Source organism: Silurus aristotelis (assembly GCF_946808225.1).
Source record: "Silurus aristotelis genome assembly, chromosome: 24".
NCBI classification, from domain to species: domain Eukaryota; kingdom Metazoa; phylum Chordata; class Actinopteri; order Siluriformes; family Siluridae; genus Silurus; species Silurus aristotelis.
The window spans coordinates 9,555,016-9,574,979 of NC_139597.1; the positions used below are offsets into that span (position 1 = coordinate 9,555,016).

The window sequence follows — 19,964 nt, forward strand, 5'->3', positions numbered from 1 at the left end:
GATTAATACAGCTCTTTTAACTGTACATATTCATCTGATGCCCATTAGCAGTGGTCAGAGTGGGAGTAAATTAGTTGTGTGTGTGTGTGTGTAGGGAGGATGTGTGCGGGTGAGAAGAAGAACACATGCAGCGTGCAGTACAGGCGTCCGTTTGGCTGTGCCGTGTTCAGCATCGCGGATCTCCTCACTGCTGACACGAAGGACGACCAGATCCTTAAAGTCTACGCGTGAGTAGAGCACCATCTCTGATGCTATACACGTGTGTGTGTGTGTGTGTGTGTGTATGTATATGTGTATATATATATATATATATATATATATATATATATATATATATATATATATATATATATATATATATATATAAAATATATATATATATATATATATATATATATATATATATATATATATATATATATATATATATATATATATATATAAAATATACACATATGTATATGTGTGTGTGTGTGTGTGTGTGTATATGTATACTTTGTCTCAGCCATAAATGCATTTGGAGACACACAGACATAAATATACAGAGACACAGACTAATATACTGTACATATACATTAGCATAACAGATAACTAATATGTATATGGGAAAATATAAAGTCAACTCACCCAGTGACCATTCAGTGGCACTGAACCTATTATAGATACTTTAGTAGCCTGACCTTCATTTTAATTGAACAGGCCAGAATATGCCACGAATTCTGACTGTACAACCACACACACACTTGTATAATGATATTTGCTGTGGTGCAATAAATATTTTTTTTCTTTTAACACTCTTACCAACACTCTGTATTGCAGCTGTAACACTGAGAGTGATTGGAGTCAAATCCATGACAGCATAATAAAGAAAGTGAACTCCAGGTATAACCTGTCAGGATCCAACACGGGTAAGTTCTAGATCCACACTTAGAAATGGTCTGAAAGTACACACTCAGTATGGACATGTTTCACAGCTCTAGTAGCCGGAGAAGCTTTCTTTTGGAGTTGCTATGGAGTTTCTTCTTGCAGTTCAGAGAGCAGTATTTACTCAGCGAAGACTTCACCTAGCAACAGCATGAGGCATGTAGGATTTAGTGGCAGAACATTTCTGGTACAAGCTTGATTTCACTTGATTAGAGGATTTAGTTGGAAACTTCAATAAAAAAATGTTTTATGGTGGCTCAGGCATGCTCCAAAGTTTGTAATTACTTCTGCTAATTAAAGCTATGTAATGTCACATTTCACAAACACAGAGCGAGATATGTTAGATACCTTAAAGGATATACATATGATGTGTGCAGAATGGCTCTATCAGTTAGAGTCTGCAGTTTCATGCGGTTTTGACTCTCTCCTGTAATTATTTGCAGCATCAAAAGCATGGGCCCTGAATAATCACAAGCTGTATGTGTGAATACATTAATCCCAGTGACTGGCACAAAGTCATTTACTCGACCGTCTTATCAGCATTGATGCGTATCATACGCATAGCAAGCAACAATAACTCGTCTTGCGAAATCCCCTCTGACTGATTCATTCTAAATAAACAGAGATATGATTTCATCAAATGGGAATTGATGGGTAGAAAATTTGTATTTATTTTAATTAACCATTGACTAGAAAAAAAACGTAATGAGATCGGATTAATAATTACTTATCTATCATTTCGCCATTGTTACATTAACCTCCAAACATATTACACGCTGTATTGTAGGCAATGATGCGAACGTAATTTGATCTTAACGCCATTATCCGATTTAATAAGTTGAAGCTTATAATTGTATTAAGACGTCATGTTTAGACTCTCTGAACCTTTTCATTGGGTACGCATGAGGGCTTAGACATGCATATAAATCATCTCTAGATTCATGTCCTATAAAAGGGTTTGTTGGTCCAGGTTGTGATTTATTCTGAATAATGGGGAATTTGCATTCTCTCTGTTTAAATAGGATGTGAAACTTGTAGTCCTGTATATGGTTAATTAGCATACCTGCTATTTCAGGGGAAATGAGAAAAGCTAGAAATGCTTGGCTGCGCTGTCCTTTGCTTAAGCATCTGTCTTTCACACTGGGATATAAAAAAAAAAAAAAAGAAAAAAAAAAAACAATTTACTGTGTGCACAAGCCTGAATTATTTGACCTTCTACCAGACGCTAAAAAAGAGAAATGAAAGTGTATATGAAGCACAGGAGAGCAAGAGCGGCAGACAGGAAAGGGGGCAAGCAAACTTCCTGTTTAACTCTGATGCCGTGCTGCTCTTTTTTCAAATTGATTTAACATGACCAACACCCAGCAAGTGCTACTTTTGCAGTTACATTGTACATAATGTTAAAACTACAATGTTTTTTATTTCTGGCATAAACCGTCAATTTTAGTCATTGTTTCATTGGTAACTCCTGGCCATGGAAGAGACACTCAGACACTGACCTGAGAAAAAGAGAAAAGCTCTGAAATCGAAGTGACTAGTGACCGCCAGTGCCAGTCCAACTGATTTATGCCGATGCTTCTTCTCATATTCCAGCTGACTCAGTTTTACATTATGAAACTAGAATGCCTAAAAATGATTATAGTTATAATGTAATGCCGTTTTCAAGACAATGTTCTGAGAAATTTTGTGTGACACTCTGTTCACTATATGGACAAAAGTTTTGGGACACACATTTTTCCAGCCATATGTGGTTCATTTCCAAACTCTTTGAATGTGGTCTCATGACATTTTCCATTCACTTGAACTAGCAGACCCACACCTGATCCAGCATTGACAGTGCCACTGTGCACAAAGCAAACTCCTTGAAGATATGCTTTTCATAGTTTGGAGTGGAAGATCTCCTGCTATAGAGCTCTCTGACCTCAACCCCATCTAACACCTTTGGGATAAATTGGAACACTGACTGCAGTCAGTACCTGACTTTCCTAACGTCCTTGTGTCTGAATGAACACCAATCTCCACAAGTACATTTCAAAATCTAGAGGAAAATCTTGAGGAATTGTAAGAGCAAATTGGGACTGAATGTGGAATGTGATGTTCAAAAACCACGTCATATTTATGACCAGGTGTCTGCAAACTTTTGGCAATATAGTGCATGTTAGAATTTAAAAAACACAGCGTTTCTTTTACACACAGCTAAAAGTTTAAAACATACAGTACATAGATACTACATAAGTGTTTTTTTTGTTTTGTCTGTAGGCCTTGCAGTGACTCTCCAGTTACTTCATGGGGACATCGAGCAGCTGCGGAGGGAGTACATGGCCATTTTCTCTCGGGGTGTATCCATCACCAGGAAGCTAGGATTCTCTGATGTCATAATGCCAGGTACAGAAAACCATCTGTCAGTTATAGATCATTGTTGGACTATACGAAGTTCAAGATGTATTTACATATACACAGATACACCAAAATTGTATTGGAAATGAAAAGGGAAAAAAAAAAAAACAGAAAGCAGTGTCTTTCGAGAATATATTTCACTGTATTAACATTCACAGTAATGTGCTGCACTGCCTTCTGCTACTGAGATTACTGGTCTGCACATATTCAGGGTTTCTGCAGAGTCTTAAAAAGCATTAAAAAGTCTTAAATTCACTGTTCTAGGTCTTAAGTCATCTTCTACAGGTCTTCATTTTCTGATGTTCATGTACCGCTACCTCTACTTTCCATTGAAATGCTCGCTTTAGCACTTTTTAGAATGTTTTTTTTTTGTGGTTTTCGTGGTGTTGCAGTTCTTTCTTTCGCTAGTTTAAATATAATTCCCTGTCTTACGACTACAAATGAGACCAAAATGCAACAGCTAATCAGCAAGTTTAGCGATACTCAGCTTGAAGAAAATAAAGTTAGGGCTGGTTAATTTGCTAACAACATATTTGTGTGTGTGTTTTTGATGTTGTGAGGTCTGAAATCAAATGAAATTACATTCTTAATGGTCTTAATATTCTGATTAAACATTCTGATATTAGAAGTACAAAACTGTATTTGGCACAATGATAAACTAATTCAGGCAGTGTATGCAATATGCAGGTTAATGCTAGGTCAATATAAGCTATATATGAGCTGATTTGAATGATGTGCAGAATAAAAATCTTAGTGAGTAATTTCAGGTTGTGTGTTGCTTGATATATTTGCCTTGTGCATGCAATAAAAATGTACACCCTTAATGTAATAAAAAAAAAAAAAAAAAAAAAAAATATATATATATGTGTGTGTGTGTGTGTGTGTGTGTGTGTGTAGATAGATATATGTGCATTTGGCTGTTACCTCAGAAATGGTTGGTATGGCAACTACATTGTCAGTATAAGGCAGTGAGCAGACAGAAAGTGGGGGGACACAGGAGCAGGGGTAGTATTTTCTATACCGATTAGGGCTGTAGCTATCAAGTGTTTTTAGTAATAGAGTATTCTAATGATTATTCCAACGATTAATCGAGCAATTGGATCAGAAGTACTTTTTTTTTTTTTTTTAAAGAGCAATACTAAATATATTAGAAAAAATAAGACAGGTCTCTTAAAATTAAAATTAAAACTTGTTTCCTTTTTTCAAAAATGTAAATTTTTTTTGCTGAAATTTCATAGAAGAATATCTGTGAAAACTAAACCCATCTAGTGCATTTAATTGCCATATAACATCAAATGCAAATACAAATATATAAATGAATTATTATTCAGATTACTCAAAAAAAAGAAGAAAACTGCACTGTACTGTGATTTCTTTGTTTTAGTTTAAAATGATCGCAACCTTTTTGTCAGTTTTTTTTGCCTGAATCCTATGGAAGCACGTTTCCTTCACAAAAACAAGTTTGCCGATTAAATATTTTTTTCCCCCTTGCAATTCCGAGTTTTTTTTTTCTTTTCTGCAATTCTGTCTCGTAAACATCCAACATTTCTGGTGCATCCACAGGTAACCATGTTGTTGGCCTAAAGTTTGAAGCTGTTGGTGCATGTAAGAGGCTCCTCTGCTTCATCTGTCTTGTTCCATCTCCTCCAGAGCTGATTGTTAGAAAGAGTTCTCTCTAGGGTTCGGAGACTATTGATTGTAGCCCATTTCATTCTCAATGTGTAAAGCTTTCTGGCACTACAGAGGGGTAACGCTGCACGAGTGGCAAAAAAACCAAACTAACAAAAAAAACGTCGGAATTGTAAGAAATAATTTTTATTTATTTTTTAAAGCAATATTCAATTCAAACTTTTTTTTTTTATGTGGCGGAAACAGACTTCTATATGAATGTTCCCCTCGCTCTGTTCTACCCATTCCTCCATCTTTTTTATTCTACAGCGTCTTTCGTGTTTACCGGTCCACAGTTTTGTAGGTGGTGCGTCAGTAATAATGGTCAGATGGGAAACACAATGCATATAATAATTTGCCTCGATGATTTTTTTGTACTCAAGGAATCCTTTCAGCCTTAATACTGATCCCCTCAGTGCTGTGCTTCTCCAGAAACTATTTATTTAGGGAAGTTTAGCCTAGTTTTGTTTTTTCTAGTGTTGATCTTCCCCTTTAACCCAAGCATGTATGGAGCTGTCTGGTCTCAGTGCTTCCTCTTTAGTGGGATAGTGCTGTTCTTTGCTACAGTGAAGTGACATGCTTCTAGAATTACACCAAACCTTTGGCCCTCATTTATTTATAATGTTTTTAAAACCTAGCAGAGGAAGAGTGCTTGTGCAGCACTTTCGTTCTATGTGGATGGGCGATGAGAATGAAGGTGTGATAACGGAGGCCTTCTTCCTGTCAGTGTGAATATTGTGTGGTGTCTAGTGAGGCACAGGACGCACCTGTTGATAGCTCTGTTGTAGGTCATTGTGGTATTGCGTGCATGCCATGGGTGTGTATGTTTGCTAGATGTAGTACTAGTGACAGTTCTTGAATGTTCCCTAATCTACCACGGGGTGAAGAAAATAGTAAACTCTGGTGTTTTTCTTTTACTGCGGAAAAACACTTTCCTATTAACGTGGTGAAAGAAAAAATATTGTAAATAGGCCGATGCAATGGAAAAAATGTGATGCAAAGCAATTCACTATGGTAAAGATAGTTAGCTTTTTTTTTTCTTTAGTTCAGACAGACAGCAAATCATAAATTTACCTAAGTGTCTCCTGAATTCTAATGGATGGCCCTTTCACAAAGAGACCTGTGTAGTGCAAAAAAATAAAGCTGAAATAAAACTAGACGTTCTTTTCCATGTTCTCCAAGAAGATGCAGCTTTACCTCTGCCATGTTAATTTATGTGACACACCTCGGTCTCTGTAGTGTTGTGATACGTCATAATCACGTAGCAGCAGCGGTGCTGAGAGAACGCACTTGAGAAACATTTTAACGAGGGGAAATCAATCTACATAGAAAATATCACAAATTATTAATCACTTTCTAACTAATAAAAGTATAACGCATCTACTAATAAATCTTCTTCTTCTTCTTTCGGCTTCTCCTATTAGGGGGTGCCACAGCGGATCATCCGTCTTCATACCCCCCTGTCCTCTACATCTGCCTCTGTCAACCCAACTGCCTGCATGTCTTCCCTCACCACATCCATAAACCTCCTCTTTGGTCTTCTTTTTTTCCTCCTTCCTGGTGACTCCATCCTCAGCATTCTCCTACTGATATACCCCATGTCCCTCCTCTGCACATGTCCAAACCATCTCAATTACACCTCCCTCACCTTGTCTCCAAAACATCCTACATGCGCTGTCCCTCTAATAAAATAATTTCTAATCCTGTCCATCGTCGTCACTCCCAACGAAAATCTCAACATCTTCAGCTCTGCTACCTCCAGCTCCACCTCCTGTCTTTTACTCCATGCAACTGTCTCTAAACCAGACAACATCTCAAGTCTCACCACAGTCCTATAAACTTTCCCTTTCACTCTTGCAGATACCCTTCTATCACAAATCACTCCTGCTATCACTCTTCTCCACCCACTCCACCCTGCCTGCACTCTTTTTTTTCACTTCTCTAACACACTCTCCATTACTTTGCACTGTTGACCCCAGGTACCTGAACTCCTCCACCTTCTGCACCTCTTCTCCCTGCAACCGCACCACTCCACTGCCCTCCCTCTCATTCATACACACGTACTCAGTCTTACTCCTACTGACTTCTACATGCTTCTCTCAAGCATGTACCTCCAGCTCTACAGGCTCTTCTCAACCTGTTCCCTACTCTCACCACAAATCACAATCTAGTCCGCAAACATCATAGTCCAGGGAGACTCCTGTCTGACCTCGTCTGTCAACCTGTTCATCACCACTGCAAACAGGAAAGGGCTCAGAGCCGATCCTGGATGCAGTCCACCTTTAACCAGTCTGTCGTTCCTACTGCATGTCCTGCACCACCCTCACATACTGACACACCTGACTTCTTTATGCAATACCAGCATCTACTAATAATTATATATAAAAAAAAATAAATAAATAAATGAAAAAAAAAAAAAAATATATATATATATATATATATATATATATAAAAAAAATATATATATAAAAAAAAAAAATATATATATATATATATATATATATATATATATATATATATATATATATATATATAATTTTTTTTTTTACTGATGCAAATCTGTTGAAAAATTCTGCATTACAATGCCAACTTGCACACTTTTTTAAAACAATGCATGATATAGTTAACTGAAATGCCAATGCACCGTTTCGAATTGGTAAATCTGACCATCGCTAATACCTTTACAGCAACATACTCCATTATAGAGCCACATGATGTAAGCTTAACCCTCTTAATATGTTTGCTTTTTTTTTAGGGGATATGAGGAATGATCTGTACATCATTTTGGAGAAAGGAGAGTTTGAGAAAGGAGGAAAAACTGTAGCCAGAAATGTGGAAATCACAGTTTATGCACTGGATGCCGATGGACAGATTCTCAGGGTATTCCTTTTCAACTGGTTTCAATTAAAGTTTTTCGACATTGTACATAAAACACCTCTGCTCAGGCTACCTCTGCTAACATATTATAGATATTTATAGTAACTGCAAGCATGCAATACCAAAACTATACATCAGTGCAGCCAATCTGAGCAGCACAGCCGTTTTTTTTTTCACACTTGTATGTGGTGCTATTGTTGTCTTGTGGTTTTCCTGGTTCAATGGAAAATAAGAGCTGATGGGCAGCATGCATCATTTCAACCTGTGATGCTTGTGTGTATTTGTGCGTGTGTGTGTATGTGTGTGTATATATATATGTGTGTGTGTGTGTGTGTGTGTGTGTGTGTGTGTGTGTGTGTGTGTGTGTGTGTGTGTGTGTGTGTGTGTGTGTGTGTGTGTGTGTGTTGGTCTGCAGGGCTATGTTTTAGCGGGTTCGGGTGAGCCGGGGTCTGACGAATACCATTCCTTTGTGCTGTACCACAACAACAGCCCACGCTGGGCCGAGCAGATCAAGCTGCCCATCCCCGTCGATGTGTTCCGCGGCTCCCATGTCCGCTTTGAGTTTCGCCACTGCTCAAGTAAGAAGGCCTGCTAGATCAGAACACCGACACTTCAAGGACAAACAGCTGACCGTTTGAGCTCTGTAGAACATGATTATGTAAATTCAGAATCTGTCTGGCTTTATCGTGTATGAAGTGTACAACATGTCCAAAGAGTCTCCTCAGCTAAGTGTCATGCAAAGAGTTTATAGAAGCTTATAGATTCACGTGATAAAAGTTTTTGAGAGCCGCCATAAGCTGTGTTTTTGTTCTCTTTCTTTCCTTTGCTCGTGTTCTCTATCTTTTTTTTCTTTAGAAAAAAAAATCTAATTGTACACACTGCTATATAACTCTTTTACTGAAACAAAACTTGACAAATCTAATAGAGAACAAGAGAAAATAACATGGCCATGTGTACAAGCTGTATTTAAAATATTTCACACATATAGAATAAATTGTGCAAAATGCAGATTGTAGCACACACTACCAGTCACTATAAAAATTATTCCAGTATGCCAGGGGATGCAAGTTTATTTACTTCCAGGGATTTCCAGATTTCCAGCTCAGATTTTGTTCTCTGCAGTCATGTTATTTAAAAATAAAATGTGGACTACGGCTCACTTGGTAGTCTGTAATTTTAGTGTTCATTGTTGTGGCTGTCAGTTAGTAGCAAATAATTCCATAATTTGTATTAGTTTTTTTAATTACAACTTTTTGCTATTTAAATTTAAGTGAGGATTGAAAAGAGAGAAAGAGAACCATCAGTGTATTCAATCTAACAGAACTTAGTTCTAAAACATATGATCCTTTGCCTGTTTGAAATCAATGTTACTCTGTAATTGGTTGTGGTTGTTACCTGTAGTATCTTTAGTGTGTTCAATTAAAGACAGTTTATTTCATGCCCTGACGACATTTTCTACATACGAGTTTCATGTAGTGCATGGGAGTATAATCCTATCCAGACAGCATGTGTGTGTGTGTGTGCAGACTTTCATTTTAACCAAGCAGAAGCCACTATTCATGGTCTGTTGAAACACCAAACAGGTGATTGAAAGCTAAAACAGGTGGATTGTTGTTTGGCTTTTACTTTATTGGAATTAGTACCTGTATGTTCTGCAGGTAAAATTAGACACCCTTTCCCTGTAATCTGAAAAATGCAGCTTGTAAGATATATGTGTGTGTCTGTGTGTTTGTGTGTCTGTTCCGCAGCAAAAGACAAAGCGGAGAAGAAGCTATTTGGCTTCTCGTTTGTCCATTTAATGCAGGAAGATGGACGAACTCTACCAGATGGCACTCATGAGCTCATTGTCTATAAGGTGTGTGTGTGTGTGTGTGTGTGTGTGTGTGTGTGTGTGTGTGTGTGTGTGTGTGTGTGTGTGTGTGTGTATTTATTTATATATATATATATATATATATATATATATATATATATATATATATATATATATATATATAATCTGTCATTGAATTCTGCTTGTTTATAGATTTTGCCACTATGGCAGGTTTAAGTAAAAAAAAAAAAACACCACAGGAACCCCTGGGATTTAGGACTACAGTATAAATTTACAGAAACAAGCAGACATTCTATCTATATTTGTATCCTGATGTGCTCCGATGGTAGTGTATTGCACACATCTGCAATCGTCTTTTAGAAGAAAAAAAAAATCACATTTAAGAATAGTTACTTTTGTGGTTAAAAACTAACACGTGCTGGTAGAAATACGTAGCCGTGAGAGAAGTGACCAATGGGCAAGCAAACCTCTCGCTTGTTACTTCCACTCTAATAAAACCGCCCCAAACTTATGCTTATCTTTGCCTGCAGTAATGATTTTACTTGCATGGGAGTGGATCCATACACAAAGTATTTTTTCTGCTGACCCGAGCATTCAGCATTACATTCAAACTGCAATAATGCAATAAACAGATTCTCGCTTTAAGGCACTGTGTAAAAGAATAAAAGAAGACTTGTATCTGTAAACATAAGTAAAAACATTAGTCATCAATAGTTTAACCACATCCTCTTATTTCTTTGAGCGTGTGGCCACCTTTCAAATAACACACAGCTGCACATGCTGTGCAGAAATCGTCATTATGTAGAAAATATGTCGTCATTTTTCTTCTTAGTGTCAGCAGAGTGATGAGGTTTACACTCGATACCTGTAACTATAAGTAGAGACACTACAAAAAAAAAGGAAATGTATTTGCTTATGCTATAATCCCTGCTTTGCCTCAGTGCTTGAGATGACAGCACAGGCTAATGCTAGACATTCTAGCCAAACTACTATACCACATTAAAAATATATAAAACATTACCTTTCTGCAACAAAATACACTTCAGGCAATTTCCTGAAGAAAAAAAAGTAATTAAAAATGAATTACAAAGTATGTGTGGTGGATTGTTGCTGTTTTTTTTTTTTTTATCTATTTTTAGCATATTCTGGTCATTTTCTTTTAAACTTTACAGCATATTATATTCAGTATTGTGTTTTATTATTCGTTTATTGACTGCAGTTACAGCCCTTGATGTGCATTAGAGTCGGAGCATTTTTACTCTTATGAGTGGGTTTTATACTCGCATGGGTGGAAGTGGGCTGTTTGTTTGTTTTTTACTCTTTTGGGCAGCATGCATAGTTTTTACTTTTTGATTGGCAGGAGTTTGTTTTTAGTGTCATGTTTTTTGGAGTGGGTGTTTTTTTTTTTTTTCTTTTCTTTTTTTACTTTTGTGTGCTCAGGAGTAGGCAATTTTAACTCTTGTATGGGCAAGAGTAATGGTCTTACTCTTGTGCCAGCAGGAGTTGCCATTTTTTCCTCTTGTATGGGCAAGGAGTGGGCATTTTTGCTCTTGAGTAGGCTAGTTTTGGGTGTTTTTGCTTTTGAGTGGGCAAAGAGTGGGCATATTTACTTTTGTGTCAAACTCTCCTGCCAGTGGAAGTGGGTTATTACTCTAATCAAGGCAGGAGTGGGTGGTATAGTTTCTTGATAAGGGTAGTTTTTCCCCCTCTCATGGAGGCAGAATTTAGTGTATTTTTACTCTTTTGGTAGGAGAGGCTGTTTTTTGCTTTTGAATAAGCTTGAGGGTGGTGGAAGGTGTGCATTTTAAGGTGCAAGAGTTGATGTCTCCCATTCTTTTCTCCCCAGTGTGAGGAAAACGCTAATCTTCAAGATTGTGCTCGCTACCTCAGTCTGGCCTGTTTCAAAACCAATCTGTCAGGCAACAACCAGGCTGTGAAAAACAGCAAGGAGTCTTTCTGGATCACCTCATTCCTCTGTTCCACCAAACTCACTCAAAATGGTAGACTTTTCTCATTATATACACACACACACACACACACACACACACACACACACACACACACACACACACACACACACACACACACACACACACACACACACACACACACACACACACACACACACACACACACACAGGAATACCTTTTATTGTATGAGAACATTATACAGTGTTTTTATAACGTTATACTTTCTGAATGGTTGGTGTGTTATAGTGAGGGTTTTTAACGCTGAACAGCAGCAGGAGTATCAGTGATTAAGAAAACATATTGCACTTCTTGCTGTGTGCAGGTGAAATGCTGGACCTGCTGAAATGGAGGATGCACCCTGATAGAATCAGTGAGAGCCTGTCCAAACTGAAGGAGATTGATGGCTCTGAAATAGTTAAGGTAGAATACAGTGCAAATAAACTTCACTCATTGGCATGTCAAGCAGCCATGCTCTCTGCTACAGAATGACTTGGTCAAACCACAGGGATAAACATTTTTGCACTTAATTATGTCTTACTGTTCTTACTGCAATCGACTGTCTCCCAGTTCTTACAGGATACTCTGGACGCGCTCTTTGGGATTTTGGACGAGAGCTCGCAGAGATTCAGCCTCAAAGTCTTTGATTCTCTTGTAAGTTTTGAAATCAGTGCCAGTTGTACCTACAGCTGTGTGTAACATTAACCTTAAAAAATTGACATAAATTGTTTTAAAAAGGAAATTATAAAAACGTGTCCTCTCGCAAATTTCCTGCTCAGAATTCTATTAATGTTTAACAGAGAGCTTTTGTGGATCTGTGTTGCACATGGTTGTGGAGTTTGGTTCATCCAAATCGAAACATTTGTCTGACAGATATACTTATTCTTAGGCCTCATTTATCAAATGCACACTTGTGTAATGTTTTTGTTTTATTATGTATTGATATGTTGATACTTGGTCCTTTGATGAGGAAATGTCTTAGATATATTTTATCTTGGCTTTAAAATGCGATTACATTAAAAGTTTTTAAATATATACACACACATCAGGCATAACATTATGATCTTATAACATTATACTCAATGCGGTGAATAACACTGATTATCTCTTCATCATGGCACCTGTTAGCAGGTGGGATATATCAGGCAGCAAGTGAACATTTTATCCTCAAAGTTGATGTGTTAGAAGCAGGAAAAATGGGCAAGTGTAAGGATTTGAGTGAGTTTACCAAGGGCCAAATTGTGATGTCTAGACGACTGGGTCAGAGCATCTCCAAAACTGCAGCTCTTGTGGGATGTTCCTGGTCTCCTGGTCAGTATCTATCAAAAATGGTCCAAGAAAGCAACAGTGGTGAATTGGCGACAGGGTCATGAGCGGCCGAGGCTCATTGATGCACGTGGGGAGCAAAAGCTAACTCGTGTGGTTCAATCCTACAGACAAGCTTCTGTAGCTCTAATTGTTGAAGAAGTTCATGCTTGACGGGTCTGGACTGTTTTGGCGGCAAAAGGGGGACCAACACAATATTAGGCAGGTGGTCATGATGTTGTGCCCGGTCAGTGTATTTTCTCATTCTAAACCAGTTTCTATTCCTGTCCCTAGGTGCACATTATAAACTTACTCCAGGACAGCAAGTTCCAGCACTTTAAACCTGTCATGGACACCTACATTGAGGGCCACTTTGCAGGAGCTTTGTCCTACAGGTATGCCGTGCTTGAGCTGAAGTACACGTGTTCCTGATATCTGCCCACATGCAGCTAGTATATATAATACCTCTGAATTAAATTCAGAAAAATGCGCCGCTGAAAGTGTTGAGTGGCTGTTACTGAATCTGTGTGACTGTTCATTATCGTGTGAACTGTTCACCTGCATACCAACAGGTGTCTTTTAATCTATGAGCGCATAAAAACACGTAGCAAGCCACCAATCAGTGTAGAGCGCACGCACTGGTTTGAACTCGTTTTGCTTGCCACTTGGTGGTTCAGCGTCAGTTAAACAGCAAGAAGAACATTTTGCGAGTTATAAACTATGGGAAAAAACTCCTGTCTCTTATGTGCCACGACACCCGTGGCCTTATTTGCACAATTCTTTTTATAGTAGTTGAAAAGAGGGTTTCGGGCTCTGGATCATTTTATTAGATATCAGTCAGTGTTTAACTCATTAATAGCCTTCTATTAATAGACTGGTGTGCTGAGAGTAACAGTTTTTTCATATAATCGGAGTTGATTATGCAAGAGGCAAAAATGATAGGAACATTATAGCCATCATAAATTATAGTACTTTGGATACTTAAGTACATATGAAGGCAATTACTTTGGGTACTTTTTCTCAGGTTAACGTTAAAAAGGAGCACTTTTTACTGGAGTAATATTTTACCTACTATCTCTACTTTAACTCAACTACATGGTTTGTGTACTTCGTCCAAAACTGCTAGTTAATAAAATAATTATTAGTATAATTTAAAAAGACAATCACAGCAAACATTTCTGGGATATTTAGGAATTCATTAATTTATTTAAAATTTTTTTTTTTTTCGTGCCAGACCCGCAATCATCATAGGTTGAGATGCACAGGCAGACATATACAAATGGAAACCAGAGTCTTTTCCTGTCTGGAAGGCAGATGTTTCCTCAACTCTTATATCTATCACTTTTCTAACTTTTCTCCTGCGCCTTAATGTAGTCTCCGCTACACAATGTCTCATAAAGGCCTCATCACGAACACACTGTTTTAGTGATGGATTTATCAGGCTCACACTCCCACACGGTCTCTTGCATTATACAACAATTTATATAACTCGCACAAAGTTTTTGTTTTTGATGAACTGAGTTCCGTTTTCTCTGGAAGAGGTTTAGCATATTTAGTTTTAGTTTAGGTTTAGTTAATTAGTCGGCTCTATCAACATTGTAAGAATGACAGCATAACTTGAAAATTGCGTTACTGATCATGACACCACCATGTCTCATCTTTAGAGATCTGATCAAGGTCCTGAAATGGTATGTGGACCGCATCATTGACGCCGAACACCAGGACCACATTCAGCGAGTTCTCAAGGTAGGAGCTTAAGCAATATCTTACCGTGCTATTTTTAGCTTTGGGCGCTTCTCCGCTAATGCTGTAAAATTATTATTGTGTTCCCTATTCTTTAATAACAGTGCTGCTCTTTTTTCTTCTGGCCATTAAGGGCCTCTATGTTGTATCACTTACAGTGGCTCCTGCATGTGCAATTAGAGCAATAAACCCACTGTTTTATTGCACTCTGCTCTAACTGGATGAATGATGCTATTTTTTGCAGGCGACAGAGTACATATTTAAGTACATTATACAGTCTCGGAGGCTTTATGCAATCGCGACGGGGGGCCAGAATGAGGAAGAGTTTCGCTGCTGTATGCATGAACTCTTCATGTCCATCCGCTTCTTCTTGTCACAGGAAAGCAAAGGGTCCAGCCCAATTTCCCACACACAGGTGAGGACTGTAAACTGCTTACTGTTTGAACATTGTAACATTATGAGCGGTAAAGTGAACAGCACTGATTATCTCCTCATCATGGCACCTGTTAGTGGGTGGATAAATTTATTATGCAGCAAGTGAACATTTTGCCCTCAAAGTTGATGTGTTAGAAGCAGGAAAAATGGGCATGTGGAAGGATTTAAACGAGTTTGACAAGGGCCAAATTGTGACGTCTAGACGACTGGGTCAGAGCATCTTCAAAACTGCAGCTTTTGCGTGGTGTTTCCTGTCTGCAGTGGTCAGTATCTATCAAAAGTGGTCCAAGGAAGGAACATCTGTGAACCGGCGATGGGTTCAAGGGTCACTGATGCACGTGGGGAGCGAAGGCTGGTCTGTGTGGTCCAATCCACCAGATGAGCAACTGTAGCTCGAATTGCTGAAAAAGTTAATGCTGTTGATGCTCGACTGGTCGGGAACAGCACAATATCAGGCAGGTGGTCATAATGTTATGCCTGATCGGTGTAGATAGTTAACATTAATTAAATAATTATTAAAAATGTTCAAGTTTAAACAATACGAGCAACAGATTACTAATATTAGTTCGTTAATTAAAACTTTGTCAGACTTTGAGGGCTATAAGCGAGCTGAAAGGTTCCTTTACTGTAACGTTTATTTTTTCCAGTGCAATATACTTCTTTGAGTTGCTATGAAAGCAGTTCTGGTGAGGAGGGAGATAATTGATGCATTCTGGTGTGATTGAGGAGCAGTCTCAACACAGTTGCTCCCTTTTAGGGCTGAGAAAAAGCAGCTGAGAATGAGCTTGATTACACTATCAGCTCTGTGTGCAGCCTAACTCTATTGTGGTGTTTGGTTCAGTGCACTCCCTCACCCTCGCAGTCCTCACACAAGACCACTCGGCATTCACCAGCTCTGCATTGTGGTCTCATGAAAAGATAAGCCCAAATAAACACTATTTTAATATAATATAATCAAATGGACTGAGCAAGCAGCACAGACAGTGCGACACAAAAACCCGAGAAAGATAAATCTTGTGAGAAGACTGAGAAGGAAAATAGAGAGAAAACTGACCACTCATCAAACTTGACATCATTATTCTGAGCGCTCTCCCTCAATAGAAAACCGAATAGAGGACCAAATAGAAAAACATCTCTTTTTGTTTTGCTGCTAAATTGAGTTAAACTTGTTGATGGGCACATGGGCATTTTTCTAGTTGATTTTTATATTTTCCAGATACTTTCTCTCTTTCCATTTTTCTTAAGATATGCTTTAATAGTCCAATCCATTTAGGTTCATTTTTTTTTTCTTTCCTTTAACAAAGTCCTTATTATGCTCTGAAAAACAAGTCCTTATTATGCTCAGTAATAACAGCTCAAGACATCCCTTTATTTAATAGAGCACAAAAGAAGAGCATCTGTAGGTGTTAATCTGGGTCTTGCTATATAACTTTTATATTTTAACTGTTTTTTTTTTATTTTTTATAAAAGCTTGAGGGTTTTAATCTTCATAAAGGGCAGTATAAAAACAGCAGTACAATGCGGGTCAGACTTGCCCGCTTTCTTTACGCAGCAGTGTAGACAAGCTGTAGAAGCAGCGGTCCATGTTACACTCCAGTGCACTGTAGATGTGTTTCTTCATTTGATTCCAGCACTGGAAGTGCTTTAACCTAAACCGGAGAAAGTTAGAGATGATCAAATTCTGAACTATTCTAAAATATACTTCAATGCTCTTCTCTGTTTTGGTACCGATGTGGTGGAATGAACTTCCCCTAGATGTCTGAACAGCGGAGACCCTGGCTATCTTTAAGTTAATATCATTAATATTACTGGAAAATGGTCAAGGGACTTTATAATACTTCTCTAACTTCTGTGCTTTGGTGGTGTTTCATCCTGTATACACACACATTAGATTTTTTGCAGACCACATTCTTAGCAGTTAGAAAAAAAATCCCTTTTCCATTTTTCAACTGTCTTATCTCATTTGCTATGCATGATTAATGCTTTTCAGGTTGATGTGACACATATTTGTAATGAAACACTAGCACAAGCTACTCGTTCTGAGAGTCACCACTTGCTGCACTACACACATCAGACAAACATAATGACTGGCTGTACAGGGTTGTGTGTTCACTTAACTACATCAGCATACAGTATGCTATTAAAGTTTGGAGCCTAGTTAATTTTAGCATAAGTTCAGAGAAAGCAACACATGCAGTGTGTTTTTTTTTTTAGCTTTCACTTTCCCAGTGGACTAGCTGATGGGTTTATGGATTGTCCATGACTGGTAGGGTGTGTTTGCTTTATAAGTCACGAAGTAGACAAAACATTGTGGCTAGTATCACTTAATTTAATACAGTTCTGGCGCTATAGGCTCGAAATAATACATGCTGTGCGTTTCAGCTATTTTCTATTGACGTGTTTTTTATTGAATGATGCAGAAATAATTTTAGTCTATAAAAAAACATCTGAAGAGTTATGGGATCATATTTCAAAATTGCATTCTATTAGATTTGTATGTGCTTTTTAAACACTCCAATCCACATTAAGTCCCCATTTGCTTTTAACCTAAACTCTTCTGGGAAGATGTTCCACTAGATTTTGGAATGTGCTTGTGGAGATGTGTGCTTATTCAGCTACAAGGGAGTTAGTAAAGTCTGGTATTGATGTAGGGTGAGGAGCCTTGGGGTGAAGTCAGTGTGAAAATTTCATCCCAAAGGTGTTCAATAAGGTTAAGGTCAGAGCTTTATAGCTGGCCACTCAAGATCTTCCACTCCAACCCATGTAAACCATATCTTCATGAAACTTGTTTTGTGCACAGGTACATTGTCATGCTGGATGAGGTTTGGGTCGCCTGAGTGTGAAGTGAAGTAAAGGGAAATTTTAATTCTTACACATCCAAAGTACAATTGTGTGTCCAACTTTGTGGTAACAGTTTGGGGAGGAACCATTTATGGATTGAAAAGTCTGGTTTCCCCAATAATTTTGTCCATATAGTGTAATGAAGAATTCGAAATTGCTGCTAATATATCATCAAACACTAAAGAAGTGGATTTTGATGATTTAGAAAGAGGACGGTCATTAGAGGAGCTGATCAGAGGTCAGTAGCAGTGGGTGAACAATCAGTGAATATTATATGTTTCATTACAGAATGACAGAATATCCAACATCTAGAAAAATGTGTTGAACTTGATTACAGAAGATTCTCATCGCCCAAACACAACTAAGACTTGTGACATCATCTTGTTTTGGGACAGTTTTTTCTTTGCCACTGCTATTAAAGGCAGTTGATGACAGCCTGTCAGTGGGTTTTTATAAAATGATTAAAAAAAAAGTTTTATTGTCATTTGAGATGTGACTGCTGCTATAATTCAGAGTTAGAAGCCCCCCCACTACCTCACGCGACAGCTACAGTATTGGTAACGGCGAAACATGCTAACCGACGGGGTGTGTGTGTGTGTGTGTGTGTGTGTGTGTGTGTGTGTGTGTGCATGCAGACGGTGTTTTTGCAGGCATTTCCTGCAGTCTATGGGGAGCTGCTAAAGCTGTTCACCGTCACTGAGGTGGCCTCGTTCGTAAGGGAGACGCTGGGGAGTCTGCCGGACATCTCACAGTCAGACTGCCCCCTAGAGACTGTCAAACTGCAGTGCATTTCAAAAACTGTGGAGAGCCAGCTATACACAAACCCCGGTACATATACACACACTTGCACAGACGTTGCTGGTTTATACGTTGCAGTTAGATTAGAGCAGTACTGATTGTAAGAGTAATTAAAGGTGGGGTCAGTTGTAACTGTTTGGGGTAGTTCTTCTCATACTTATGCAACTATAAATAATGTACATTTAACATATTATTTATTTTCCCTAATGCTTCAGGCTATTTGGGATGAATGAAAAAAAAAACACATGAAGCATTAACTTCTTACCTGGCACGTCACTGCTTAGCTGTGAATTATTGAAGTGCACTCAACTTCAGGAGTTTTAGCATAGTTATAATGTTTTTGGGGTCGAGGATTTTATATATAAAAAAAAAAACAACAAAAAACTACCCTACATCTTTCCCACTAACACTGTCTTTAATGAATGTTTGTCTGTGTGTGTTTTAGAATCACGGTGTGTTCTGCTCCCTGTGGTCTTGCGCTTGTTACAGACTCACTTGCAGGAGCAACGAGATCTGGTGATGGGTGCCCAAATACTCACCTGCATGCTGTCTATCATAAAAAGATACGATACGGTGAGACATCGGCTTCTGACGTGACCTGAACCCCTCAGCGTGAAGAGAGATGATGCAACCTCTGAGAAACATGGCTCTGGAAATAATAGGACGGAGTCATGGCTTTAAACAGGAGTACTGGCTGTAAACATCCTGTGATTTACTGTGAAGTGAGATTAATGAGAGCTTGGATGCAGGCAGTGAGACATGAGCTTATGCTGTTTAATGGCCTCTTTAAACAATCTGATGGGGGGAAAAAAAACACTAATGTTAAGGCTACAACCACTGAGCAAAATTGATTTGATAAAAAAAAAATTCACACTGTGGCACACACAAGGTTGCACCACTTTATGCCCCAAGTATTAAATCTATTTGAATCAAATTTTAAGAATGTAAAAAAAGATTTTAGGTGTTGATTTGCACCTTATTGGTCTCAGAGCTTCAGTAGTGTTCACATCAAACATCAGAATAGGCAAAATGTGTAATCTCTGTAGCTGCATGATTTTATGCATTGTGCTGCAGCCACATGATCGTCTGCATTAATAATATTTACACGCATATTAAAGCAGGTTAAATCGGGTGTTAAAAATAAATCAATTTATTGACAAAATCAATTACATATACA

General features: G+C 38.1%; 1 protein-coding gene across 4 annotated transcripts in view; it reads left to right on the plus strand.

Moving 5' to 3' along the window:
* The window catches only part of dock4b (dedicator of cytokinesis 4b), a 94,897-nt gene that overhangs the window by 41,853 nt on the left and 33,080 nt on the right, over window positions 1–19,964 (plus strand). For all 4 annotated transcript variants that reach the window (XR_014531334.1, XM_083528189.1, XM_083528187.1 and 1 more), the window contains exons 11-24: window positions 95–227; window positions 820–908; window positions 3,184–3,309; window positions 7,745–7,869; window positions 8,282–8,444; window positions 9,615–9,721; window positions 11,544–11,697; window positions 11,991–12,088; window positions 12,236–12,319; window positions 13,265–13,365; window positions 14,635–14,716; window positions 14,958–15,128; window positions 18,625–18,817; window positions 19,233–19,360. Coding sequence is in view for 3 of the 4 variants with exons in the window: in XM_083528189.1 (XP_083384315.1) it covers window positions 95–227; window positions 820–908; window positions 3,184–3,309; window positions 7,745–7,869; window positions 8,282–8,444; window positions 9,615–9,721; window positions 11,544–11,697; window positions 11,991–12,088; window positions 12,236–12,319; window positions 13,265–13,365; window positions 14,635–14,716; window positions 14,958–15,128; window positions 18,625–18,817; window positions 19,233–19,360 (1,754 nt within the window). In the remaining variant the exon portion in view is untranslated. The remainder of the gene's footprint in view (window positions 1–94; window positions 228–819; window positions 909–3,183; window positions 3,310–7,744; window positions 7,870–8,281; window positions 8,445–9,614; window positions 9,722–11,543; window positions 11,698–11,990; window positions 12,089–12,235; window positions 12,320–13,264; window positions 13,366–14,634; window positions 14,717–14,957; window positions 15,129–18,624; window positions 18,818–19,232; window positions 19,361–19,964) is intronic.